Below are 27,570 nucleotides of genomic sequence, written 5' to 3'. Positions count from 1 at the left end.
TACACTATTCATGTTAAGTTTTCTGATTTTTAAACAAGCCCAAGTTTATTAATTATTTTTGAAATCCTTCACTGAGTAGTATAACAATTCAGCTGTCACCTTTACTTTTATTCTCTTGACACTTGCCATTTTGTTCTTTGCCTTTTTTTAACCATCTCCTTTTTCCCTTAGAGAAAAACTATAAAATATCTACCTCCTCCCTTTTAATTAAAAAAAAAAAAAAGAATTCTAACAGCAGCATCTCCAGAACTATGTCTGGGGATAATCACATCGTGTTGGATCTATCACAAATATTTCATTTTTACGCAATTGATTTTAAGCTAAATAAACACCTAAGTCATTTCTGAAATGGTCATAGAAAACACAGAAGAGCAATGTAGGGCTTAGGTGGAAAGTGGGGAAGAGAGTTAAGACTCACACATATATGCATGTCAGGTGATTTATAGCAGCATTCCATTGAACCATAGCAACCTCCTCCGTAACCATTCATTCCCCAAACACTGGACTCTCAAAGCAAACTCAAAGCTCATGCATTTCTCAGCCACCAGAATTGGATTTGTCCCTCATCTGTTTCCTGTCTTACTGCCTCATTTAGTCAAAGCATGTTTTGAAAATAAATAGCTAATTCATATAAAGAAAGTAAATTGGCCGGGCACGGTGGTTTACGCCTGTAATCCCAGCACATTGGAAGGCCAAGGCAGGCGGATCACGAGGTCAGGAGATCCAGACCATCCTGGCTAACACACGGTGAAAATCCGTCTCTACTAAAAATACAAAAAAATTAGCTGGGCGTGGTGTCAGGCGCCTGTAGTCCCAGCTACTCGGGTGGCGGAGGCAGGAGAATGGCATAAACCCGGGAGGCGCAGCTTGCAGCGAGCCGAGATCGCGCCACTGCACTCCAGCCTGGGCGATGGAGCGAGACTGAGTCTCAAAAAGGAAAGTAAATTACTAAATTACTGCTTATTGATACGTACACTTTTAAAGTCGTTTATAATGCTTATCCTGTCGAAATTAAAAATCTTTTTGACTAGAAAAAGGCTGTGTTGATACTAGATATAAAACCTGGATAAACCTAAGTTTGGGGAATTCAGTACTTTAATTGATGTTGGTATTTGATACCCCACTAGAGGCACTGCTTCTTGGGGTTATCTGCCAACATGATTCCCATCACATCAGACTATCAGGCAAGGGGAAAAATAAAAGAAAAATTATTTTCATAGGAGTGACATTATACTAAGTTTTTATCAACTATTAATCAATGTGAGAAATGATCTAATAATAGAGATTGAGAGTATAATTCTATTATCTGGCTGACTTAATCTCTTTCATATGGTAAGATCGATTGACTTTTGGATATTTGGCGCGTATTTTTTCTTTAATTTTTTTCCATTGCTGGCCACACCCACTGAACTAAATTATAACTCTTTGCTTCCGTATTTTCATGATATTAAATGCTTGCACTCTCTTTTTCCTTCCATTTTTACTATTCCAGTGTCCTGTTTCCCAGAGGAACAGTTCATTTCCACAGACAGGGAGAAAGCCTGGATGCTCAAGGTAAGGTTTATATAAATTATGTTGCATGACTCCTTACTCAAAAATCAATTTAAAGTGAGTAGTAATATTGTCCTTGTAACAAATTTATTTTCAAAATTCCAGTATACAATTAAAGCCAATATTTGAGTAAATACACTCTTTTAAAACACTATTGTTTCAAGCCAAATTCCATTTCCCAAGTGTACGAAGGGCTAATTAATTGCTATTAGCAATTCCTCTAAAAATGGTCTAGCCAATTAATTAAAGTTTGATTTTGAAAAATCTTGGGATAGGTGGGGAGGGTAGAATATCAAGATATAGTCAAAATGAACTCATGACATCGCTATTTATGAATAAATGATTTTTATTTGGTATGTTAAGAATCAAGGAAGCCACTCTGTTGGCTTTGAGAGGCAGAAAGAGAGAGAGAGTGAGAGCGTGCAAGCATGCTTGTGACAGAGATGAGGAACCTAGAAAGCCTCATATTTTTCAGTTTAGGATTTGTCTTTGAGATGCAATCATTTTGACCTTCAGTTATTTCCGACTAGTACTCCAAGTCTCTCTAAGTAATGCCTTCAAGAGTCATCTCCAGGAGCCCTTGGAACAAAGGAACAATTAACTGAAATTCCACCAGATGGCAATATTTGGAAAGCCATTCAGAGAGGTCTCAAAGCTACAAGCTATTATTGTTCACACAGAATAGTCTCACAAAGTGTGGTGTGACATCCTATATTTCATCAAAGGTGCTCTAAACATCTTTTATTTTACTCCTATTTCTCCACAGCATCAAACATTTTTACTTAAAAAAAAACAGTGTGGGGGGGGCGTATTAGTTTTCTTCTTTTTACAAGAATTCTGGAATGATAAAATTAGAAACCTCATTCTTAAACAGTAATTCTCCAAACAGCAATGGTGAATATTAAAAGCTCAAATCAATGAATAATATACCATATTTGTTTTGGGGCCTCATTGTAATAAATGCTATGACTGGTGGTCATTTTTTAAATATTTGCAAAGAGAAACTGAAATTCTACTACTTAAAGGACAATAACATTTTAAGAAGTTGTCTTGATATTAAAATTTGCAGGTATAAAATTTACTGTATTGACTTGGAATAATTAGGGTTTTTTTAGTGGATGAATAGATGTTTTCCCCTTTTACTCTAGTGAAAGTGGAAATATGGAGCACTTTTGTAGGCTGAGGTGGGCGGATCATCTGAGGTCAGGAGTTCAAGACCACTCTGGTCAATTTGGCAAAACCCTGTCTCTACTGAAAATATAAAAATTAGCTGGGCGTTGTGGCACATGCCTGTAGTCCCAGCTACTCGGGTGGCTGAGGCACGAGCATCACTTGAACCCAGGAGGCAGAGGTTACAGTGAGCCAAGATCGCACCACTGCACTCCAGCTTGGGTGACAGAGCGTGACTCCGTCTCAAACAAACAAAGTGGAGATATGGTACCCCGCATGGTGCCCCAACAGCTGGAATATTCGGGGGCCAGAGCAGGCTCTAGAGCAGAGTTGGGACAGGGGTCAGTGGAAAGGTACCTGAGGGCATTAGAAATAGGAAGAACCAGGAAGAGAAACCGTTGAAGCTTTCTGTGTCTGCAGCCACAGATCATGAGTGCCCTTTGAAAACTGATCTTGTACTGCTAGCCCTTATAGTAGATGGTCCATATGTGGGGTCTGTCTGGGACAGTCCTGATTCAATTCTGTATTCCTGGAAAATAGTCTAGGTAGCACCCCCTTTCACCCTCCAAACGTTTCATTTTGGATGATAAATTATATGATCATCCTATCTTGCAGGGTGGTGAAGAGAAAGTAATAAGAAAAGGTGGCCCATTACCTAAATAGGGTGTCACTTTATAAATCTCCTTATATATGGGGTATGGGACAAACATGTATTTAAAGAGCCAAATTGTAAATATTTTTGCCGTGCTGGTCATATAAGTGTTAGTCACAACTGTTCAACTCATTGTAGTGTGAAAATAGCCAAAGATAATACATAAAGAAATGGCCTTGTCCAGGCACCGTGGCTCACGCCTGTAATCCCAGCACTTTGGAAGGCCGATGTGGGTGGATCACAAGGTCAGGAGATTGAGACCATTCTGGCTAACATGGTGAAACCCCATCTCTACTAAAAATACAAAAAAAATTAGCTGGGCATGGTGGCGGGAGCCTGTAGTCCAGCTACTCGGGAGGCTGAGGCAGGAGAATGGCATGAACCTGGGAGGCGGAGATTGCACCACTGCACTCCAGCCTGGGTGACAGAGCAAGACTCGGTCTCAAAAAAAAAAAAAAAAAAAAGGACTACACTTGGCCTGTAGACCATCATTTGCACATCCCTGATAGATAACAGAAATGGGTTAAGGTGGTCAGAAATGGCAGAGAACCAAAGAGACAACCATCATTAATCCCTCTCCCTTCTCTCTATATCCCTTCTGGGTTGCACCCTCCTTTATTTAACCCTTTCAGGAACTAGTACAGTTGACCCTTGAACAGCATGGGTTTGAACTGCACGGGTTTACTTATAAGTGATTTTTTTTCAGTAAATGCAATCGAACCTCCATATCCGCGGATTCCAAATATGCAACCAAAAGTGAACTGAAAATATAGTATTCATGGTATGTGAAACCCATGGACAGCCAGCTTTTCGTATCACTTGATTCAGTGGGCCAATTGGGAGACTTGAGCATGAATGGATTCTTGTGGGGGAAGGAAGGTTCTGAAACTAATTCCCTAGGGAAAACTGTATTGCTCATTTCCTCGAGTGAGTGATCCTATCTGCTGTTAAGTAGTTCCTGAGATTCCTTTACTGGGTGTCACTTCTTGTTTCTCATCCAAATTTGTTCCTGCACCACACACAACATGGTTGTACTTTATACCTCATGATGTATAAGACTCAGGTATTACTTGAGTCTTAGCGTTAAATACTGAAGCAATAGTTCATTGGTAGGCAATTTAATTTTATGCTTTGATCCTCACTAAACAGTTATCTTTGAGAAATATAATCAGTTACATTAAGGAAAAGTTCATGTTGACTATAACAAATGTTTTATCATATTAATGAAAAGTAACATAATACATTTAAAGAAAACCTTGGGGAGAAAATCACCCATAACAACACTAGCATCCTAAATTAACTGTTTTTCTATTTTTGCATATTTGGTCTTCTTACAGGCATTCCTAATGTTCCACAGTGCATATCATAATAAGTGTGAACTTTGTATTTTACTTACTGTGAGTCACAGCATCTTTTACTTTCATGGGTCATCAGAACTGTCATTGGAATAGCAGTATAATGTTATATCAACATGCCATAGTATATGCTTTAATTCTTACTATCTTCCCATTTTCTCTATAAAAAATGCTATGCTAAATTTCTATACAGATCTAATTGTTGGTTTGGTTTGGTTTGGTTTGTGTCTATTCATCTATTTTCTAAGGTCACAATTCCAGAAGTGAGATTATTTGTCAAGGATAGACCATTTTTATGACCCTTAATCTAGTTTACCGTATTTTTCCCAAAGATTTGGAACAATTTACAGACATTTGTAGCTTTAGGCTACCAGTTTCACCATAACATTTTCAGAAAGCATTTAATTTATTCAATAGCATTTGCTGAATGACTACTAACTGTAAAGCACTGTGCTGAGTGTTTTGGGGTGTATGTGTGTATGTGTGTGTATATATATATATATATATATACACACACACACACATATATATATATGAAAGATGTGCTCATTCTACTTTTATTTTGTGCCTACTATCAGCTAGGTATTGTAGTTTTTCAAAGGTGAGCAAGAGATAACTTCTATCTCAGAGCATTTGATTTTACTGGGGAACTAAGATATATGTAAATGACTGTAATAAGAAAATGAGATGTACCATAGGAGAAATACAGTTATAATGTAATGGGAGTTTGGGGAGGGGGAGGTAGAGATGACATCTGAGCTGAGCCATGAGGGTCAGTTGGTTTGGAATACTCAGGGATCATGAGGTTAGCTATTCATTCCATAAACATGTATTGATCACCAACTCTATGCCAAGTAATGGTAAAAGCTACGTATATAGAGGTGACCAAGGTAGAGCTCTTAAAGCATACTATCTAATGGAGTAAATAATCTTTTTTAAAAAATCAGTATAAGGGTGGTAAGCAGGCTAGTTTGCCTGGCAGAGGATTCACAGGGTTAGGGATGAATGCTGGTTTCCTCTGGAATGAAACTTTTCCATGGCTTCTCTTTCGAAAGACACAGCCTTCATCATCAGTTATTGTGTCAGAATCTGTGGGACACCTGCTTCTGGAGGTTTGAAGGTTTTGAAGTTTCTTGTAATTGCACTTGTACTGACCAACATTCTAATTAAAGCTAGCCTGCACTGACAGTCTCCCCAGTGAGTACATTTACTGGGAATGCACAGAGGATAGGCCTGGGATCAGTGAGACGTACAACTTGGCCCTCACCAGATGATGATGGAAGTAAATCACTAAGAATTGTAGGTTTCATTTGTGTTTTGTCTTTAAAACAACTGGAAGGAACCTCATTGATAATCTAATCCAAAATCTCATTTTACAGATGAACGTTCTTAAGTGAGGAGAGGTTGAGTGACTTTTCTAGGGTTAGACAGTGGCATTACCACAGCACCAGAACCTTCACTTCTGATTCTTCTTGTTCTATGGTCACTTCTTTAATTAGCCCTGCCTCATCTATACCATAGAGGTAGTAAGAATTAGGACTAGATTAACCTAAGCATCCCTTGTATACATAAAAGCAATCAGATAATTTTTACCTATCTCATACCACAGTAAAAATTTTTTTAATTTATAATGTTTAACTAAAATTTTATTTAGGCCAGATATGGTGGATCATGACTGTAATCCCAACACTTTTGGAGTCTGACGCTGGAGGATCACTTGAGGCCAGGGGTTCAAGACCAGCCTGGGCAATATAGCGAGACCTCATGTCTCTACAAAGAAAAAAAGTAAAAAGTAAAAACAATTAGCCAGTGTGGTGGCACATGTCTGTAGTTGCAGCTATTCAGGAGGCTGAAGCAGGCAGAACCTTTGAATCCAAGAGTTCAAGGCTAAAGTGAGCTGTGATCTTACCACTTGTGAGCTGGACAAATAGCTTGACCTCACTAAGCTCCATTTTCATCTTCAAAGTAGAGATATAATACATGTTGTTTGTTGTAGGAATAATTAGAGGTAACATAATTGTTGGGTGCATAATGGACACTGAGAAAATATTGAAATATTGATTTTTTTTCCCCTTCCCTCCCAGAGCTACAGGTTCTTCATGGGATTCCTCTTGTTTATTAATCAAGTTGCCTTATAAGACTTCTGAGAATTAAATGATGGAATGAGGGTACATTTATAAACTGTGATGCAGAGATTAACAGTCTCATTTCTGAATTTTACTTAACTAGGCTTAATTAGAGGTTTAGAGGATTTTCTTTATGGTTCCTTTTCCTCCATTTCTTCAGTAGCTTATCTTACATGTTCTACGGATGTGTTGGTAAGACTTAAAAATTCACTCATTTTCTCTGTGTTTTATCTTAAATATTGTGTCAATAAATATACAGAGGTAGATGATTAGATAAAGAAAATGTGGCTAAATATTAACAATTGCTGAATATAGCTGGTGGGTATGAAGGTCTGTTATACTATTATAAGATTTTTTTACTTTTCTGGATGTTTGAAATGTCTCAAGCAAATTTTTTTAAAAGCATTATGTATCAAGTATTAATTAAGCTTCTAAGCTTCTACCATGGCTCCATCACTGTTCGGAGGCAGAGGATAGATTTTACATGAGACAGTCAGGGATCTCAGCCCTGATGGAGATATGGCCCACTGTAGGGAATGTTAATGAAATAGGCAGTTCCATTCCAGAGTGCTGAGTGCTGTGATGGGAGAGTACAGGTTGCCTTGGGAGTCCTCAGCAGCAACAGTTAAGCCAGAACTGGTCTGCAGAGGTCAGACAAGGCTTCCAAGTTCAGTGGCATCTAATCTGAGACCCAAAGGAAAAGGAAGAACTAGCCAAGTGTTGGGGAGAGGGGGACTTCAGAGAAAGGGAAAATGTTTGGGAAGAAAGAGTAGCAGCTTCAAAGATCTGGAGGGAAAATAAGAGAAGCATTTGGCATATTAATGAAATGGAAAGAAGTTCAGTAATGAGCTGGAGCATTGAGGGAATAGTGACAGGTAAGACTGGACAGATAGACAGATCAGGAAGGGCCTTGCCAGGCTAAAGAAGAACCCTGGGTTGTATTGTAAGAGATGTTGAAGTCCTTTAAGCGTAGAAGTAAAACTACCTGTTTTATATCTTAGAATGGTCACTCTGATGGCTGTGTAAAGGAAAGATCAGGAAGGGACCTGATTAGACAGCAGAGAGACCAGGTGGAAGATGATTAGCATCTGGCTGTAGTGGTGACAGCTGGGGTAGAGGTTAATGGGTGGATTTAAGTACAATTTAGGTGGCAAAAAAAAAGTGGAAAAAACCACTGTTACTTTTGCACCAACCTATAGAAAGGATTGGGGAAGGAAGACGTCAAGGAGTTATTCATTCATCCAACAAATGCATATTGAGTGCTAGCTATGTGTTAAATGCTGTTTCAGTACTGTGAAGAAAAGTAAAGAAAGGGCGACAGGAATAGCACCTAAGGAGGTGGTATTTTATGTAGGGGGAAGTAATAGAGAGGGATTTTCTAGAGGAGAACGCATTGATCTTTAAGGACCCTCTTAAGGGATGGCAAAGTGAGAAGTAGTCACCTAAAGATCTTGGGGTTCAGTGAGATCCCTGGGAGCTCCATAAGTGGCAGTGCTGTGGTTGGCAGAAGATAGTGCCCAGTGTCTGGCATGAGTAAGTGGGGACTTTGGTGAGTGTTATTTACTGAGACAGGACACACTGTAAATGTGAGGACAAGAAACAGAAGCTCAGTATTGCTCATGTTGAGCTTAGGGTGTCTGTGACATTAAAAAAGATATGGATATAGATATCTTTATATATATATGGATTTGAGACCTGAACCTTAGAAGAAAAAGAAATGAATTACAGCTTTGAGAGTCACCAGCATGTAAGCAGTAAGCCACAAGTATAGATAAAATTGCCCGAGAGAGTATAGAATGAGAAAGAGAGGCCAGAGTAGAACCTTGAAAATCACCAATAATTAAAATGTAGATTAAGAAAAAGAGAGAGAACACCTGTGTTCACAGTAGCAGCATTCATAGTCGCCAAAGGTGGAAACAACCCAAGTGTCCATTGAGAGATGAATGGATAAACAAAATGGGGTATATACATACAATGGAATATTGCTCAGCCATAGATAGGAAATTCTGACTCATGCTACAACATGGGTGAATCTTGAGGCCAATGCATTAAGTGAAAGACACCAGTCACGAAAAGACAAATATTGTATGATTCCACTTATGTGAGCTATCTAGAGTAGTCAAATTCATGGAGACAGAAAGTGGAATGGTGGTTGCCAGGGGCTGAGAGGAGGGGGAAATAGAGAGTTAGTGTTTAATAGCAATAGAGTTTCAGTTTAGCGGAATGAAAACATTCTGGAGAAGGATAGTGGTGATGGTCGAACAAGAATGTTAATATATGTAATGCCACCAAACTGTACATTTAAAAATGGTTAAACTGGTAAAATTTTGTTATATGCATTTTACCACAATTTGAAAGTGAGAGAGATGAAGATTAGCCAGAAATACAGGAGAAAGTCCAGTTGAGTATGCTATCATGGAAGCCAAGGGAAAATACCATTTCAAGAATGAGCAGGGTCAGGACACCCAAATGCCCATAAAACTTATATAAAATAATAAAAACTAAAAATACCTATTGCTTTAGCAACAAAGAGGTTGTTAGTGATCTTGGCGAGAATAATTTCAATGGCATGATCAGAATGGGAGCTAGATGCAAGAAGTTGAGGAGTGAGGGAGAAATTGAGAAAGTGGAAAGGGCAGGTTTAGATAACCCTTAAGATACTGACTATAAAGATGGAGATAGAAATCAGGATCTGTGGGGAAGAACAGTTGATTTAAGGTAGAAGAGACCTGAGTGATTTAAACGCTGCCTGGAGGGAGCCAGTGGGCAAGGCCTAGGAGAAGCTGGTAGAAAATTATAAACCAGAGCTTTTTAATTTTATTAATTGACAAATAGTACTTGTACATATTCATGGGGTATATAGCGATGTTTTGATCTGTGTAATGTAAATAATTATATCAGGGTACTCAACATATCCATCATGTCAAACGTTTATCATTTCTTTCTGTTAGGAACATTTAATGTTTTCATTCTAGCTATTTGAAACTACATGTTATTGTCAACAATAGTCAACCTACAGTGGTAGAGGACACTAGAATCTATCCCTCCTATCTAGCTGTAATTTTGTATCCTTTAACAAATCTCTCTCTATCCTCTCCTTCCCCCTACCCTTGCCAGTCTCTAGTATCCTCTCTTCTACTTTTTACTTCTATGAAATCCCGTGTGTTTGTGAGAATATGCAGTGTTCAACTTTCTGCTCCTGGTTTATGTCACTTAATATAATGACCATCCACGCTGCTGTGAAAGACAGGATTTTTTTTTCTTTTTCATGGCATTGTGTGCATATACTACATTTTCTTTATTCATTCATCTGTTATTGGACATCTAGGTTGATTTAATATCTTGACTATTGTAAACAATGCCTCAATAAACATGGGGGTGCAGAGGTCTCTTTGACGTAATGATTTACTTTCTGATTTAAATATACCAGGGCTTTGAGAAGGCGGGAGGCAAGAGGGGAGGACATAGCCCTTTATTGCAACAAGCAAGAATCCGAATAAGATGGCTGTCCTTTGGGTAAATACCTAGGTTTGGGAACAGAAAAGTTAAATTCTGGTCTAATGGTTTCAATACCTTCTGTAAAGTCAGATGCAAGGCCATCTGCTGAGGGAGGTGAAGATGGTAGGGTCAGAGATATAAGGACACTGAAAAAGTATTGAAACATCTGGTTTATGAATAATGACGGAATCCAAACTAGGGAAACAGCAGGGTGATTTAGAAGCCTTGAGACCCACTGGGTTTGGAGGCCATCAGTTGATTGTTGTGCTGGTCTTCTAGGCAGGGTGATTTTTTTTTCTTTTTAGTCCCAGCAGGTCTCGGCAGTCCATATGAGGCATATATACCTGGCAGATAAAAATTAAAAATTGTATAAAAGCTTTTCTTTGGGGAAACATGAAAATTGATCATGAGGGTAATAAATCTATTTTTAAATGGACTAATGCTTTACTTCTTTCTCTTTAAAATTTGTAAGAGCCAAATGACTGGGTTAAGAGTTCTAAATTGTTTGGTTTATAATGAGTTTGTTATTGGTACAGAGATTGTAATTAACTCTCCAGAGACCTCTGTTGACTATAGAGGTTATTGGGAACCAGCCTTAATTATCAATTGATCATTGATCTGAGTGAAACTTTGAACAACTTACTGAGTAGTTTGATGGTGTTACAGTCCCCCCTCACAAACTTGTATTCCCTTTAAGGGTACTGTGGTCCCAGGGACAAGCACTGTGTTGCATATAGAAATACAACTGCCCTTTGCTTAGTGCATCTTTATCATGTTGTACATTGCCATAGATTTTTGCCTTTTGCATAGAGTACCAGGATCTAGTTAAGTAATAGTCATTTTTGCTAGCAAAAATGTCACTAAAATTACTCTGAGGTTGACATGTCTTATCAAAATGTTCTGTACAAGTAGGCTGTGGTATGTGGAAAGAATGCTACTGCTGTCTCACAGGTCAGTGCCTGGAATGTTTGTATATATTGAGACCCCTAATCAAGAAATGTGTTTCCTCTACCCCACTTCACTTTCTGACTTTACTTTCCTGGCCAGAGAGTCACTAAAAAGAACAAGTCCTGCCATTAACAAGTTGGTGATAGCCTAGGGATTCTGGATCTGGTGAAGGTGAGTACAGGGGAAGGAGCAAGGCCTGTAAACAATCCACCAAGCCAAGGTGGATTCACCTTCATTTCTACCTAAACTGTGTAATACCTGAACACCAGACCCCTGTATACAGAGGGAAAATATGTGGGAGCATAAACTTTATTTGACGCCTACTGTGTACCAGATACTCTGCTAGCAACTTATCCTCATATGTTCTACATAAAACTTTGTTGATGCTTTTTACAAATGAGGACATTTTTTCAGAGAGGTTACTGACTTGTTCAACACATATAGCTAGTAAGTGGTAGAGCCAAGATTAGGACCCAAGTGGGTGTGAATGCAAATTTGTTATCTACCCTAATAAATCACGTTTTATTTTCCTTCTAGTCCTCATTCACATAATTTTACACAGTTGGTGGGTGTGTGTAGGGGTGGCAGTGGGGGGTGTGCGTATGTGCGTGTGTGCGTGTGTGTGCATGTGTGTGTGTATTTTTGCCTTTAAGCCCTGGTTGGGAAGAATTTTTTCCTTTCTACAGTTGTCAGACCATGAACAAAAGTTCAGAACAAACCCCAATAAATTGCGGAAACACTAAAATCAAATGCCATTTTTTACATTTCTACTTTTATTTTAGATTCATGGGGTACACGTGCAGGTTTATTACCTGGGTATATTGCATGATGCTGACATTTGGGGTATAACTGATCGAGCCACTTGGGTACTAAGCAAAGTACCCAATAGCTTTTCAACCCTTGCCCCCTTCCTTCTTCACTCTAGTAGTCCCCGGTTTCTATTGTTACCATCTTTATGTCCATAAGTACCCAATGTTCACTTCCCACTTATGAGAATATGTGGTATTGGTTTTCTATATCTGTGTTAATTTGCCCAGGATAATCGCCTTCAGCTGCATCTATGTTGCTGTAAGGGACATGATTTCATTCATTTTTATGGCTGCACAGTATTTTATGGTATATATGTACCACATTTTCTTTACCCAATCCACTGTGGATAGACTCGTAGGTAGATTCCATGTCTTTGCTGTTGTAAATAGTGCTGCAATGAGGGTACAAGTGTATGTGTCTTTTTGGTAGAATGATTTATTTTCCTTTGATATGTATACATATCTCCAGTGATGGGATAGCTGGGTTGAATGGTAGTTCTGTTTAAATTCTTTGAGAAATCTACAAACTGCTTTCACAGTGGCTGAACTAATTTACATTCCCACCAACTATGTATAAGCATTCCCTTTTCTCGATGTCCTTGTCAGCATCTGCTGTTCGTTAACATTTTAATAATATCTATTTTGATTGGTGTGAGAGGGCATCTGTGGTTTTGATTTGCATTTCTCTAATTAGTGATGTGGAGCATTTTTCATAAGTTTGTTTGCCACTTGTATGTCTTTTAAGCAGTGTCTATTCATGTTTTTGCCCATTTTTTGATGAGGTTATTTGTTTTTTGCTTGTTCCGTTGTTTAAGTTCCTCATAGACTCTGGATATTAGACCTTGTTGGATGCATAGTTTGTCAATATTTTCTCCCATGCTGTAGCTTATCTGTTTACTTGTTGATAGTTTCAATTTCTTCCAGATTCAATCTTGGGAGACTGTGTATTTCCAGGAATTTATCCATTTCCTCTAGATTTTCTAGGTTGTGTGCATAGAGATGTTCATAATGGCCTCTGAGGATCTTTTGTATTTCTCTGGGATCAGTTGTAATGTCACCTTTGTCACTTCCAATTGTACTTATTTTGATCTTCTCTCTTTTTTTCTGTGTTAATATAGCTAACAGCTATTGATCTTGTTTATCTTTTCAAAGAACCACCTTTGGGTTTCACTGATTCTTTATATAGATTTTTTGGTCTCAATTTTATTCAGTTCTGTTAGATTTTAATTATTTATTTTCTTCTGCTAGCTTTGGGGTTTGTTCTTGTTTCTCTGCTTCCCTTTGGTATGATGAAGGTCTTTCTTTTTGAGGTAGGCATTTAGCACCATAAACTTTCCTCCTAACGCTGCATGTGCTGGATCCCAGAGATTTTGGTATGTTGCATGTCTGTTTTCATTTATTTCAAAGAAATTTTTAGAATTTTTTTTATTTCTGCCTTAATTGTGTTGTTTACCCAAAAGTTATTATGGAGCAAGTTGTTTAACTTCCATGTTATGTACCTTTGAAGAGTCTTCTTGGTATTGATTTCTATTTTTATTCCACTGTGGTCCAACAGTATGTTTGGTATGATTTTGATTTTCTTTTAATTTATTGAGACACTTTATGGCTGAGCATGTGGTTGATATTGGAGTATGTTCCATGCGCAGAGGAGAAGAATGTATATTCTGTGGTTGATGAGTGGGGTATTCTGTAGATGTCTATTAGGTCCAATTGTTGAATTTGAGTCCAGAATTTCTTTGTCAATTGTGTATTCCGTGGTTGATGGAGTATTCTGTAGATGTCTATTAGGTCCACGTGTTGAATTTGAGTCCGGAATTTGTCAGTTTTCTGCCTCAATGATCTATCTAATGCTGTCGGTGAGATGTTAAAGTCCCCCACTATTATCATGTGGCTGGTTTTATACAGTTGTAACCAGGCCTTGTCATATTTTATTTTCTTCTTTTTTACTTTATGTCATAAGCAGTTTTCCATGATACGGTACATATTCATGACTGTAGATATGTTTTAATGTCTGTCAAATAGTCTGTAGAGCTGACCATTATTTATCCAACTTGCCATTGTTTGCCATGTGGAGTCTGTTTCAAAGTTAACTTTGGTGTGCCTGAAACTTATAGATCATAACTGGTTAAATAATACTCTGAGTGGCAATTTCATACCTATGTGTCCACATATCCCTGTGAATATAACATGTTTTCTATTATAGCACGGAATTCCTGATTGGATATTACCTCAGATTTTTAAAACCTTTTTCACATGTGTAATTTTTGCTTTCCAAATAATAATATCCTTAAGAACAGTGGATGAGGAATTCTAGTTTACTTATCTCCCCAGACATTAGATACTTAATACATGCTTCTGAGTTCTGTGTAGTCTATCAAATCAGCTCAGCCTCAGGTTGCCTGGCTACTTGTACTGTGGATGACACAGATTTTCAGCACCCCTTACCTCAAATATCATTCTGCTTAAAATGTGTGCATGACGTGTTTGTCTCTGTTCTAAAATTAGCCGTGCTTCAATCTTCAAGAAAGCAATTCAGATGAATCATAGATTATCAGGATAATATCAAACTACAGAAGGAAAAATGAATAATACAGGTCAAGATAAGCCCCCGAGTGCCTCCCTAAAGAACTCAATTCCAGGCCAGGAGGATATTTTATTCTCCAGCTGGACTCTAAATCCTACTTTGGATGCTGATTTGTTATTCTGTTCTGATTTTTCAAGGCAATCACTATGCTTTATATTTGCTTGGTAGTTTCTCTCATGGAATTCTCTAACTTTGTTTTTGCCCTTGGTGAGTGCAATGTTCAAACTATGTGAGGTAATGCCATTCATGCAACATTACTTCGGTTTATAATCTGGCCTGAACCATTTGCACCCTCTTTTAGTGAGTACTTAGCTTACAGAAAAGCTTTCCTTGGCTTGTCAAAAACAAAACAAAACAAAACAAAAACGGAGTGAGTGCTTAGAATATTTGTGTACTGACATTATTGCCTCTGACCAGAAGTAATCTATTTCTGTAAAGGTGTCTTTGAATGAGACTGTCTAACCACTCTTGCCTCCTACTCAAGAAAACATATCCCCTCAATTATAAAATAAAAATTTCCTAGCTCAAGAACACTACTTTATTTAAAAGGCTGTGTCCATAAATTTGATATTTTCATTGTATAGTGAGACATAAAAGCATGAAGCATTTGCTTTTAAAATTTCATTTAGGTAAAATGATTTTAGATTATATAGTAAAAATGGCAGAGAAGAAAATTCTGGTTGGAAAAATTGTCATTGCTGGCACAAGAAACAGAATTATTATCTGGATGGAACTCAATACGTATTTTTAACTGATACAGAATTAGGGGTATCCTGGAATGTTCAAAAAGACTTCAGAAGATGTGGTCTTTGAGCCAAGCATACCTGTGTGAAATGGTAGATGAAAGGAAAAGGGACATTCCAGGCAAGAAATGAAATGTAGGCCATCTCAAGGGGGCAGAGAGAACCTGATACTTTAGTGTGAATAACAGAGGATTAAGGAAGAAAGATAAACTAGGGTCAAACTGTGCAGAGTCCCAAATACCAGACCATTATTTAAGCTTTATATTTTAGACAATGAGGGAAATATTGAACATGATGCAAGTATATTCTAGAAAAATTAGTGAGTTTTAACATGGCAGTCTAAATACAGTTTTGCTCCCATCTTTCTAGCTCTTCAACTGAAATAACAAAATTTAAAAAGGAGAGCAAATCCATGACACTTATGGAAACATGAATGGGGACCAGAAATGGACAAAGTTCTGGAAGACGGAAAGGGCATAGGATTACATTGCCAGCTAAATAAGAGCAAAAATTGAAAAAAAAAAAAAAGTAGCTAATTTAGATGACGTAATTCAGAGAATAGAAGAAAAAAATTAACAAATATCCTTAAACAGACAAAATGTATTGCATCCGTTAAACATCACTGCCCCACTCCTCCCAGAAAAAAACAGTTGCTATGAGTAAAAGGTGGTCAGAAAGTACAAGAACTTTGACAAATTAAAAATATAATTAAATCAAAACTCAATTGGACTTAGTGTGGCTAAGAATATCACAGGGTATAAAGCAAAAGATGAAAAGACAGAAAATACTAGAAAAATATTAGAGAAATAGAAGAGTGATCTAAATGGTCCAGCATTCTTTATGAAGAGTGTTAAGAAGACATTGAAGACAAAGAAAGGTATAAGGATTCATATTAAAAGAGGCTACTGAATGTTGACCACAATGAATTAAAAAACCCAAACCTAGGTCCACCCTCATGAAATTTAAGAATAAAAGAGATCTTAGAGCTTGAGGGTCAGAGAGAAGAGTGATTACATACCGCAGAGTCATCACCTGCATGTTACAGACGTCAATATGCAATTCTGGAGGCTCAGAAACAGTGGAACCATGCTTTCAAAGTTGTTAGGGAAGTGATTTTGGACATTCCAACTATCAATAAAACATAAAAACAAATAGATAACTTCTAACATGAAAAGATTTGAAAACTTTACCTCTCTGTATCTCTCAAAAAATAATTTCTAGATGGACTCCAGCAAAGTAAAAGAGAAAAAATAAAGAATGACATAACATCTAAAAAACTATGGAACTAATGAAAGAATCTAATTACAAGATGTATAAGAAATACCAGGATGCTAGCAGGGATATCAAAGTAATTTGTTCAAATTAGTAAGTTTCATGAAGAATGTTTTGAAGAAAAACCCAGATTCTATGGCTTATACTTAGACGTAGAATCTGAGTATTTTTTATCATAAGATAATGGCATATGCTTCTTCTGTCAATAAAAAAGTAGTTAAAAGCTCTAGGAAAAAAATGTATGTTAAGATTCAAGTTTGATCTTAAACTGAATCATGCTTTTGAACAATAAATGGCATGTGAAAAGAATCCATTTGACTTTGATGTTTTTATTGGAATATTCTTTGGGTTGCAAGATTTAATGAGAGGATTATATTGCCTTCTCTATGGAGGTAATACCACTTGATTCTGGAGAGGATAAGAAATTATATAATCTTAAATCCTCTTTACTAGATTTCAAGCTTAGAAGCAATCTGTAGTCAAAACAGGGAAGATAACCATAGTCACAGAACATAATAATGTAGATGCTAGTCATTTTTATAAAGAAAACACAGTCAGAAAACCATACTAATTAAAAGTAGGAAAGGCTGCAAGAAAACATAATAGAGAGTCAGTAGGTACTGTGCCTTGAAATCAGCCAAGAAATATAATTTTAAGAATTTTACTTAAAGGTTGTAAAAGTAACCACTAGAATAATTAAAACTATTACCAATAAAATTCAGAGGGGAGGTGAGAAGTAATTAAAATGTTGTGTAATAGAAACACTCTAAATTTCTTTTATAATGCAAAATAGATACTATGTTGATAAGAATAGAATATACCTGAATTTTTAGAGTGACAATCACAAGCTCAGAAAAACTAAAAACAGAAATAATTTTAAAAACATTTACTCTTTAAAATGGGATTGGGTAAAGGCAAAGAATAATAGTTAAGAAAGATGTTTACTTTTCATATTATACATTCTGTTCCTCAATTTTTAACATGTGTCTGTCTTATTAAAAATATAAATTGTTGGCCGGGCACGGTGGCTCATGCCTGTAATCCCAGCACTTTGGGAGGCCAAGGTAGGCGGATCACGAGGTCAGGAGATGGAGACCATCCTGGCGAACACTGTGAAACCCCGTCTCTACTAAAAATACAAAAAAAATTAGCCGGGTGTGGTGGCAGATACCTACAGTCCCAGCTACTTGGGAGGCTGAGGCAGGAGAATGGTGTGAACCTGTGGGGCGGAGCTTGCAGTGAGTGGAGATTGCGCCACTGCACTCCAGCCTGGGCGACAAAGTGAGACTCCGTATCAAAAAAAAAAAAAAAAAAAATATATATATATATATATATAAATTGTTTACATATATTAATGGATTGGAAGGAAGGGGACTAGAAGTAGAGAGATTCTTGGAAGTTATTGCGCTTATCTACATTTCAAGTAATATGAACATGTTGGAAATGAAAGATTGAGAGAGGCAGTTGGAGAAGCAGTTGGAGAAGAATTGGTAAGATTCGGTGGTTGAGTAGATACTCTGAAGAGGACAGGTTAAAAAAAGAAGATGAAGCAAAGATGAATAATATTTTTAGATTCATTAAAGAGGTAATTGAAACTGAAGCCACTGACTAAATGATGCCCAGGATGATATTTTAATATTTTTTATTTACTGATGCCTTGCTGTTTTTCACTGAGTACTATTTCTCCAGGATAGCTGACAAATCAAAATATAACCATTTTACTATATTGTCAAATATGTACCATAATAAGAATATGATAACCTAAATTTGTTTTTTATTTAATCACAAATGTCAAATATACTACAATAAAGAACCACTGTAGGGCACAGTAAAAAATAATTTTTTGGTCATAATGTTCCTATAAACACTGTTGATGCTTCAGGCTAACAGTGTCTGCTGGCTCTATCAGATACCTTTCAATGATTTGGTTTGTAGCAGGGGGAAAGTACCCAAGTGTTGTTGCATTAGAAGCACTCAGAGTTCTGGGACTATCTTGTTCTGGTACCATAAACTGGGATTTTTAGCAACATTCAGGTCTTCATCCTCATTCCTAAAGGTTTTTAAACTCCTAACTTGAAACTAGGAGGAATGGACATTTTCTCCAGTCCCTCTGTAAATGATGAACTCTGTGTCCCTCTCCCTTTTATTCTCACCCCGACAGCATCCTTTACTCATGAAATATCTTTTGCAATATTTGCTGAAAGCCTTTTGACTATAAATGCTGTTTTCTTCAGACTGAAGTAGAACAAAGCATTTTGTACAAATGAACCTATTTTGGTTCTGTTGATAACAATATAACTTGCTTTTCTTCAGTGAATGGAGAAGAGAATCTGAAGATGAATAAAATTTACTAAGAGTATCTGCAGATCAGGATCTGAAAGTTCATTTAACCTTCATTTCTCATTTTGGAGAGAATTCTAATCATGCAAAAAATTTGGTCTTACATTTGCCTGGCTGATATTCAAGAGGAATTTAGAAATAGACCTTTTCAGTAAATTTAGTATCGTCCTTTATATCACAGACAATGTTAAGGATGGCAACATCTCTCATTGTTATGGGACATTCTCTTTTGTCAGATAAACTAGTGTTAACCTCTGAGGGGACTGATTCTTTAATTCATTGCTGCTTGTTTTTTTTTTTCTCCATGTGGTGAACAGCTATTAATACTATGATGAATTTGCTTGGAGGGTGAGTGGGGAAAATATAAAAAATACAGATTAACTATACATTTTAGAATTACATAATTGGGGAACGCTAGAGGGTTATTCTGAAGTCTTTTTAGTGAAATCCTGCTTCTCACCTTGATTAGTACTAGCAAAGCCATATTTCTACTCTTGATCCAATGTGTCCTTTATAGAGTATTTGTACGAAGCATGACATAAGCATGGATTTGCAGCTGTTTCATAACCACTGTGAAGTTTCTTGGCTGTGCTCCACGGCACTGTGTCCAAATTTCAGGAACTCTTCTCGAGTACTGTGAATGTGGAAGGAGGCCACTTGTGGAATGATTTACTTTACCCAGAGTTGAGTGTTTTGCGTGCAGAATGTGAAGCTGCTGTTCAGCTGGTTGTGTCCAAATGGAAGTGACTGGCCAAAGAAACTTTTGTTGGAGCTTGTCATCCAGCCTCAAAACTTACCCTCTGTGGAACTTTGCATGTTCTAACCCTCAATAGGAAATAGCAATGCTATAAGTCTTCATTTCTTCCAGCCAATAATCCCCTCTGAATTTTTTAGCTGATATTTTAATGAGCTTAAAACATTGTGATTCTGACTTTAATGATGTACTCGGATTATAATTAAAGCGGTTATAAAGATGAGACAGTTGTGGCTGAATGTTCCCAGCTTTATGTCCTCTTCACCCTGGGAGGACAGGGACTCAGAGGTAGCAGCTCAGATACTGTTAACATTTACATTTACATCATCAGAATTCATTTCACTAAATGGCTATCTTCTCTGTAGCTTTTTAATAAAGCAAGCTGAAGTTATTTTCAAACAGCTTAGAAGTCTAGCAGTTCCACTGAACACAGTTCAATGGAGTAATCAGATGTAGTAATAGATTCTTCCAAGAGCATTTATGAAGGATTCCAAATAGGAATGTTTACAGGTTCTTCTCTTTGTTTACCAAGTACAGAGGAAGCTTTGCTTATGCTGATACCAGGTGGCAAAACTAACATTCCAGGTTAGGCCGAAACCAAATGCAATCTTACTCTTTCTATACCCGGTGGGGGGATACGTTTCTAAAGGTAGTTAGGTTTTATAGTGCCAAAAGAAAAACTTAGAATTTTTGTCTTAAAATGATAGGGAACCACTGAAGACTTCCAAAAATGAAAAGAGGGAAGATAGAGCTGGTGGTGAGATGTGAACTGATTGTGAAGCAAGGAAACCTCTCCAGAGAGACTCATGAGGTAGGTGTGAGGAAGGAGTGTGTCTGGAGCAGGGTGTGAGCAGCGGAGAGGAATGGGCGGGACATACGTGTTCCCCTGTGAAATGAACAGGTATGATGTCTCAATCAGACAGATGGATAGACAGGGAAAAACATTCTGAGGATGCAAAACCAAGTGCTGGCTATGAGTTCAGCTCAAGCAGGAGATCTGGAGAGGGAGCCAAGTAGGAGAGAAGCTTCCTCATTAAAGGTACTGTGTGTTGTCTAAACAAATGGCCACAACCTAATTTCTGTGCGTGCCTCTGACCTGCTTATTCAGGAAGTGAGAGAATACAGTGATGAATATAGGCACCACACCACAGTCTCACATTTTTACAAGGTGCTTCTGGAAACCTGAATGGAGATTTGACTTTTTTTTTTTAGTTGCTTCCATGGCAACCCTCCCCATGGAAAATAGGCACAGTCTGCAGAGGCCTGTTCTTTTCATTACCACATGGGGTCAGGTTTGTTCTTTCTCCCTCCCCCAAAATATTTACTAGCTCTGCGGAAAAATTGCTGTTGCCCTAAACACTTTACCTGCATCTGCACCCAGCTATTCCTGTGCCAATGTGACTAGGGACCTTCTGTGTGGCTTTGGCATCCCTCAGGGTTCCACATATAAAGCAGAGGACAGGTTCCCTCTACTCTCAAATTCCCATGCCAACTTGGGGCATGGCTGGGGATAGGAGAGCAGGCAGAGTCCCTCTTCAAGGACACTCACCAGCTCCTAACCCAACATCTCTAACCAGCCATGTAGTCTTGTGGCTTATAGTATGAACTTTAGGTTCTGAGTCTTTGAAAGATCTTAAGCTTTTGATAGTTGAAAATCAGACCCTGAGTCTCATAAATTTTCTTTGGGTTTTTTCTCTGCCATGGGCTTACAAGTTGATTTTGAAACTTGGAACTTGAACACTGATTCTTTTCTTTCTCTCTTGCATTCCTGCCCCATGCTGAGAACTCAGGGAGTAAAGAAGATTCAGCAGGTGTGTGGGGCAGGTTTTCTAAAGTGGGTTACTACAATCTCTCCCATCCCACCAGTTTTTCTTGCAGTGTGAGATTGACGTTCCTCCTAGTTAGGTTACCAGTGGTGTTGATAGCCCTTCCTCTTGAATCTGGGTGGAACTTTGTGGCAGCCCGGACTGGCAAAATACAATGGAAGTGATGCTCTGTGACTTCCAAGACTAGGTTTTAAAACTGCCATGCCCTTCTGCCTGCTTATTAGGGATGATTGTGCTAGAAATCCAGCCACCATGCTGTGAGGAGCCCAGGCCACATGGGGAAGCCTTGCATAGGTGTTCCAGCCAGAGTCCCAGCTGAGGCCCCAACTAAAAGGCAACATCAGCCACCAGTCGTGAGACTGAGGAAACCTTTATGATGACTTCAGTAGTCAGTTATCTTCCAACCACAGCTACATGAGAGACCATGGGTGACAACCACCTAGCCAAGCCCAGTCAACCTCCAGAATTACAAGAGATAATAATAAAATGATTGTTGGTATTTTAATCCACCAAGTTTGGAGTCACAATAGAGAACCAACAGGGTTTTCCTGTTATCTGTTAATGCATAACAGCCTGCCCCAAAACTTCTTAACTTAAAATAACCATTTGTCATACATTATGGTTTTGTGGACCAGGAATTCAGGAAGGTCTTGGCTAGGTGGTTCCTTTCTAATCCATATATCCATATAGAGTCAGCTGTGGTGGGTGAAGATGCAGGAGCCTTGGTACTCTTGGTGGTCTCTCCTCTCTTCCCCTCCCTCTCCATGGGTCCCATCCTCTGGGCCTCTCTACCTGGTTGGTACTTCCTCCATTGTAGCTGGACTTCTCACAGGGCAGCTGACCTGCCTTCTCACAGGGCAGCATGGTAGTTCCAGGGTAGCTGAACTTCTCACAGGGCAGCTGACCTTTAAGAGACTAAGGCAAAAGCTGCCTGTCATTGTAAGGTCTAGGTCAAGAACTGGTTGGCATCATTTCTACCAAAATCTATTGATCAAAGCTGCCATAGTGATTCAAAGGGAGGAGAAATAAATCCAACCTCTAGAATGGAAGAGTAAGAAAAAATTGTGGCCACAGGGGACAAGGCAGGAACCTAGGTTTATATTTCAAAATGTTACCTAGCAAATCTTATTATACCTGTTTTATGGGTGAAGAAGCTGAAGCTAGAGGAGTTAAGTAATTTGGCCAAGGTACACAACTTGTAAGCACCTGGATTCAAATCCAAAGCATATTCATCGAAACCATGAACTCAGAATTTTGCTATTCTTCTGTGTAAAATATAGTAAATATATAACGTATACTATATTTTCTTAATTCCTAAGTACTACCTTTTATAAGGAAGATACCATCCCCCAACCCCCCAAAAACATACACATTACAGTTCTAATTTTAGAAAAATCTAGAGAACTATTCTAAATGACCTGATTTGGGTCATAGGCCTTTCTCTGAATCAATCCTCAGGGTCTAGAGGATGGAATAATTATATTTGGCAAGCTCTGCTACAACCACAGGGTTTGAAGAAATAATTTCCCAAAAGAGGGAGGAGCAAACAAAATAATATTCATTGTGCATACTCTTTATACTACATGCCATTATTTCTCATTCATGATTTCATTGCATCATTGAAGGCAGATAGGATCTGCCCCAACGAGACTGGAATTGTGGGCTGGTGGGAATGGTGTGAAGACAGGCTATGTAGAGAAGTTCATTCCAAGCTTTGATTCTAGATCTATCAGCTATTAACTCATATGTCTCACATATTAAGACTAAGACCTCTGGTTTTCCTAGGGGTCTGATTCCTTTATGTAGAAGTTAAATGGAGGCTTCTTAAAGGAGGCCCATTATGTTTTCGTGTGCTACACTATGCAGTTGGACCCTTCGTTTCCACTTTCTGTACATGTTGAGTCAATGTGAATTGAGAACAGGAAGATGCTTGGTGTCTAAGCACTTGAGGAAACAAAACATAAGCTCTAATTAAAACATTTCTGATGGAAACTTAGTCTTACTTCATGATTTCCAGTTGCATTTTTTTCCTAATGAAATAAGCTGCTTTAATTTTGTTTTAAAAAATTTTATTTGGATGAGGTCAGAAAATGAAGAATTTCTCTTCCATTACTCACACTGCTTTCCAGCTGTCGGCCTCATGTTCCCTTGACACGCTGTGGAGGAGCCATCCACAAGCCATAGCACTGCCGTGGTACACATCAGACTTGACAGAAAAGTTCCAGGCTCAGGAAGACACTTCCTTCCAATGTCCCTGGTTGCCACTTGATGGCCTGGGTTCTGAGTAGCTCTGAAGGTCCCTGGCACCTGATGGAATGACCATTTCCCCACTTTCTCCTGACTTCCTTTGTATTTATATTAAGGAGTTGCCACTCAGCTTGCACTCTTTAATATCAAAGTCAGAAATAAAGCCCAGTGAGTTAGTTGATTTTTAAGAACCTAAGGAAATCTTCTCTGGGAAGCTTCTGAATTGTCTGCAAGATTATTTATTTGTTAGCAGTACTTGGAGTCTCTTCATTTCTCTTGATACCCAACTGAGCCCAAGATGCCTTTTAATCCCTTTTAGCTGTCCTACCCAGTCACTTCAAAAGGATACATTTTATTTTAAGATGGAAATAAAATAGAGAAAGGAAATAGAGGAATTTCATGAAATTGGACATAGACACATTTTAACGAGAGCACTCAAATAGACATGTCTGTAGCTGGATGGTTGAATTATAACAGTCTTGGCATAGTGAAAATGAAAGCAGATTGTAGCTTTGAATACAAATACCAAAAAAATGCCTGCGGTTTCCTTTCCCTCCAGAAGGTATCAAAGAAATGGACATTGCTAACTGAGGCTTACTGAGAAATAAAATAGCTAATCACTATAAATAAGGATAAGAAAATTATTTTTTTCTCTATCAATCACATATACTGCTAACCCCAAATCCTAGCATTTCTTCCTCCCTCCCCTCCTCTTTTTTCTTAACCGTAATTTACAGCTCCTCTCCCTCCATTTCTTCCGATCTCTCACTCTCATGGATACTGCTATCCTGTACAGCCTCCCATCCCTGGGTCCTTTTTATTCTCTCTGTCTCTCAGCCCTGGTATGGTTTTATTTCCTTGCTCCCTACATGGAAGTGTTGTTTTATGGCAGCAGTCTCTTGCCTCTGCAACCATCTACTATCTCATCCCTGCCACTCCCCACCCTGGATTCTGCATTCTTCCTTCCAGGTTAATCAGACCTTAGTGGAAGGTAGACTGAGCTAGGAAAGAAGAATGACATGTTTGACATCTGGCAAGTGTGTTTGTGCTCAGCTCTGCCATTTCCTGTCTGGTTATCTGGCTAAGTTATTGAACTAGTTACCTCCTGTGACAAATGGGACTTAGAATAGCCCCTTTCTTGTGAGAATAAAATACCTCCTCATTGTTAAGCATAGCACTTGGCCCATAAAAAGTATTCAAATATTAGGTGTTGCTTTTAATGTGACTAGAGAATATCCCCACATCACTGTTGCCACTGCTAACACTCCTGCAAATGCCTGGTTTCTAACTTTGGTTTTAAGCCAAGTTCTTTACAACAGACTTTCAAAGCCCTGCACATTCTGGTTTCTCTGTGATCTTTCTGACTTTATCTTCTACAGCTCTCTCTCCCATCCCCAGAATACACACACATTCACACTCACTGTGCTGCATACATGTGACCTGACTTTCTTCATGTTTCTTGAACAAATCATGCTCCTACCTCAGGCCCTTTGCACTTTCTGTTGGCTTTCCCTGAAATATTCTTCTGATATCACAGGTCTGTGTCCCTTACCTCTCTCAGGTCATCGATTAAAGATTACCTTCTCAGGAATGTCTACCCTGGTCACCCCATTTAAAATTATGACACCCTTCCTCTGTAGTCCATGTCCTCCTTCCTTGCTTTAATTGTCTCTATAGCATTTGCCACCATCTGACACACTATATATATTTTACTTTTGTATTGGCTGTCTCCTGACCCTACCACATACACTTGCTCATACACTCAAGTGTAAGTTCAGGGAATTTTGTCTACAAATTTCTGCATCTCTGATGCCTAGAATTGTTCCTAGCACATAGTAAGTGCTCAATAAATATTTGTAGAATGGATGATTGAGGCCTAATTGAAATATTACTATCTTAGTGAAGCTTTTCTAGTATCCCCAGGCCTGGTTACTTTCTTTTCTATATTCCTAATACTTAATACACTTTTCTATTATAACTTTTATCAGATTGTATTTTTGTGGAAAACATATTTAAAGCTCTTAAATCTAGCCAGATGGTATAATTCAAAAGCACATTTTTATTTAATAGACTGAAGCCTCACATCGTACAGATTTGATTGAATGATTACAGAAATCATAATGCTCTGAGTGTTTTTAAATTGCATTCACATCATATTCTATGAGTTATTCTACAAAATTAAATCCAAGCTTGCGAAAATCTAAGAAAAAGCAAATTAGAAATAAATTCCAACACAGAGAGAAATCTTATCTCACGCAATGGCGTGTTCTGTGTTTTAACATCATGGATACCTTGCTATTTTGCCAGCAAGTAGGAGACTTAAAAATTCTGCCTTTTGAGCATGAATAATCTGCAAAGACAAGTAATCTCAAAAGTCAATTCTAGAGGAGCATACCTGTGCCTGTTGGTTTTGAAGACGGCTTTCTTCATCTGGAGGAAAATACTATTCACCAATTTTTCTTAAATAAAATGCTATTACTTAAGGCCAGGAGGTATTTGCATGTCATGGAAATCTCACCAGATCCAGAAGAACTAATAAAATCTTCCTATGCCTCTGGGTTAAAGGTAGTGAGGAAGAACCAGTCTCAAATACATTTCTGTGCCACCAGTGCAATTTCAGTGCCAGTACCATTGGCCGGCCAATCATATACTTTTTCACTGCTGTCGTTTTGGGTGTGAAGCATATATTTCAGCCATTGATAACTACTGTACCTGCCATTCCCTACTGGAAAATATCTTAAAATATACACATGGGGGGAATGGCTTGTCTCGAACCAGCAGAGGTGACTGCTAAGTGGAATCTTCTGTCTGTATTTGAGGTGATAATGATCTAAGGAAGCCCCGATCTAAGGTGATGTGACAGCTGTGAATGCCTTTGACAGCAGTGATTATCAGCTTCAGCGAACACATTTTTAACCTGAAAAAAGGCATTCGTGATGAGTAGGTGTTTCTGGGACTGAATCAAGATTAACATTCATTCCTGTCTAGTGAATTCATATCTTCTCTGCTATCATGGTTTAGAATTTCTCAAATCCAAGGCAATGCAAAAATCCCTGTTCTAGATGAACCATATGTGTTGGAGAAGTGGAGGGATGATGATTTCTGTCAATACAGAATTATTTGTGCTCTCTGGCCTAAGTTCTAAGAGAAACATGATTGTGCTATAAGCTAGGGACTCAAAATAAAAATTTGAGTTAATGCCGGGGTTCAGTCTTCCTCGATTGCACCTGTGTGCTGGGACCTCTTGCTGATTTTTCTTTTTTCTTTTTCTTTTTTTTTTGGCTCCCTGTTCTCATGCTTCCGGCTCTGTATCCTCCGAGTCCATTTTAGAAATCCAGTTCTACAAACAGGCACTTTAAACATTTGTTTGTTTGTTTTTTATTTTTGGTGGATCTAGACCTCAAGAGGGGCCTGAAAGTAGGATCAATTCATTTGATGCTTAACAGTTGGTCATTAATTAACACATCCTTCCTGTATTGCTGGGAGCTTTTTAGTACAAATACTTGCTGATTCCCATTAGTTGCAGATACGTTAGATACACCCCTGATTTAGTATATCTCTTCCTGGAATATCTTGCTTCAGTCATAAAATTCATGTTTTTAATGAAAAATTGCAGTGCCTCCTACCTGTTAAAAGATTTCATTATTTTATTCAGTAGTTATTGATGTGTCTGACCTGAAACCCAGCCTCTTAAA

At 38.1% G+C, this 27,570-nt stretch overlaps 1 protein-coding gene across 2 annotated transcripts in view; it reads left to right on the top strand.

The window, feature by feature from the left end:
- MAPRE2 (microtubule associated protein RP/EB family member 2) overlaps positions 1 to 27,570 on the top strand; it is a 161,146-nt gene that overhangs the window by 26,029 nt on the left and 107,547 nt on the right. For both annotated transcript variants that reach the window (XM_005586881.5, XM_005586879.5), the window contains exon 2: positions 1,493 to 1,554. Coding sequence is in view for 1 of the 2 variants with exons in the window: in XM_005586879.5 (XP_005586936.1) it covers positions 1,493 to 1,554 (62 nt within the window). In the remaining variant the exon portion in view is untranslated. The remainder of the gene's footprint in view (positions 1 to 1,492; positions 1,555 to 27,570) is intronic.

Source organism: Macaca fascicularis, chromosome 18 (assembly GCF_037993035.2).
Source record: "Macaca fascicularis isolate 582-1 chromosome 18, T2T-MFA8v1.1".
NCBI lineage: Eukaryota > Metazoa > Chordata > Mammalia > Primates > Cercopithecidae > Macaca > Macaca fascicularis.
Note: the sequence above shows the minus strand (reverse complement) of the source record. Positions and strands in the feature narration are given on the sequence as shown.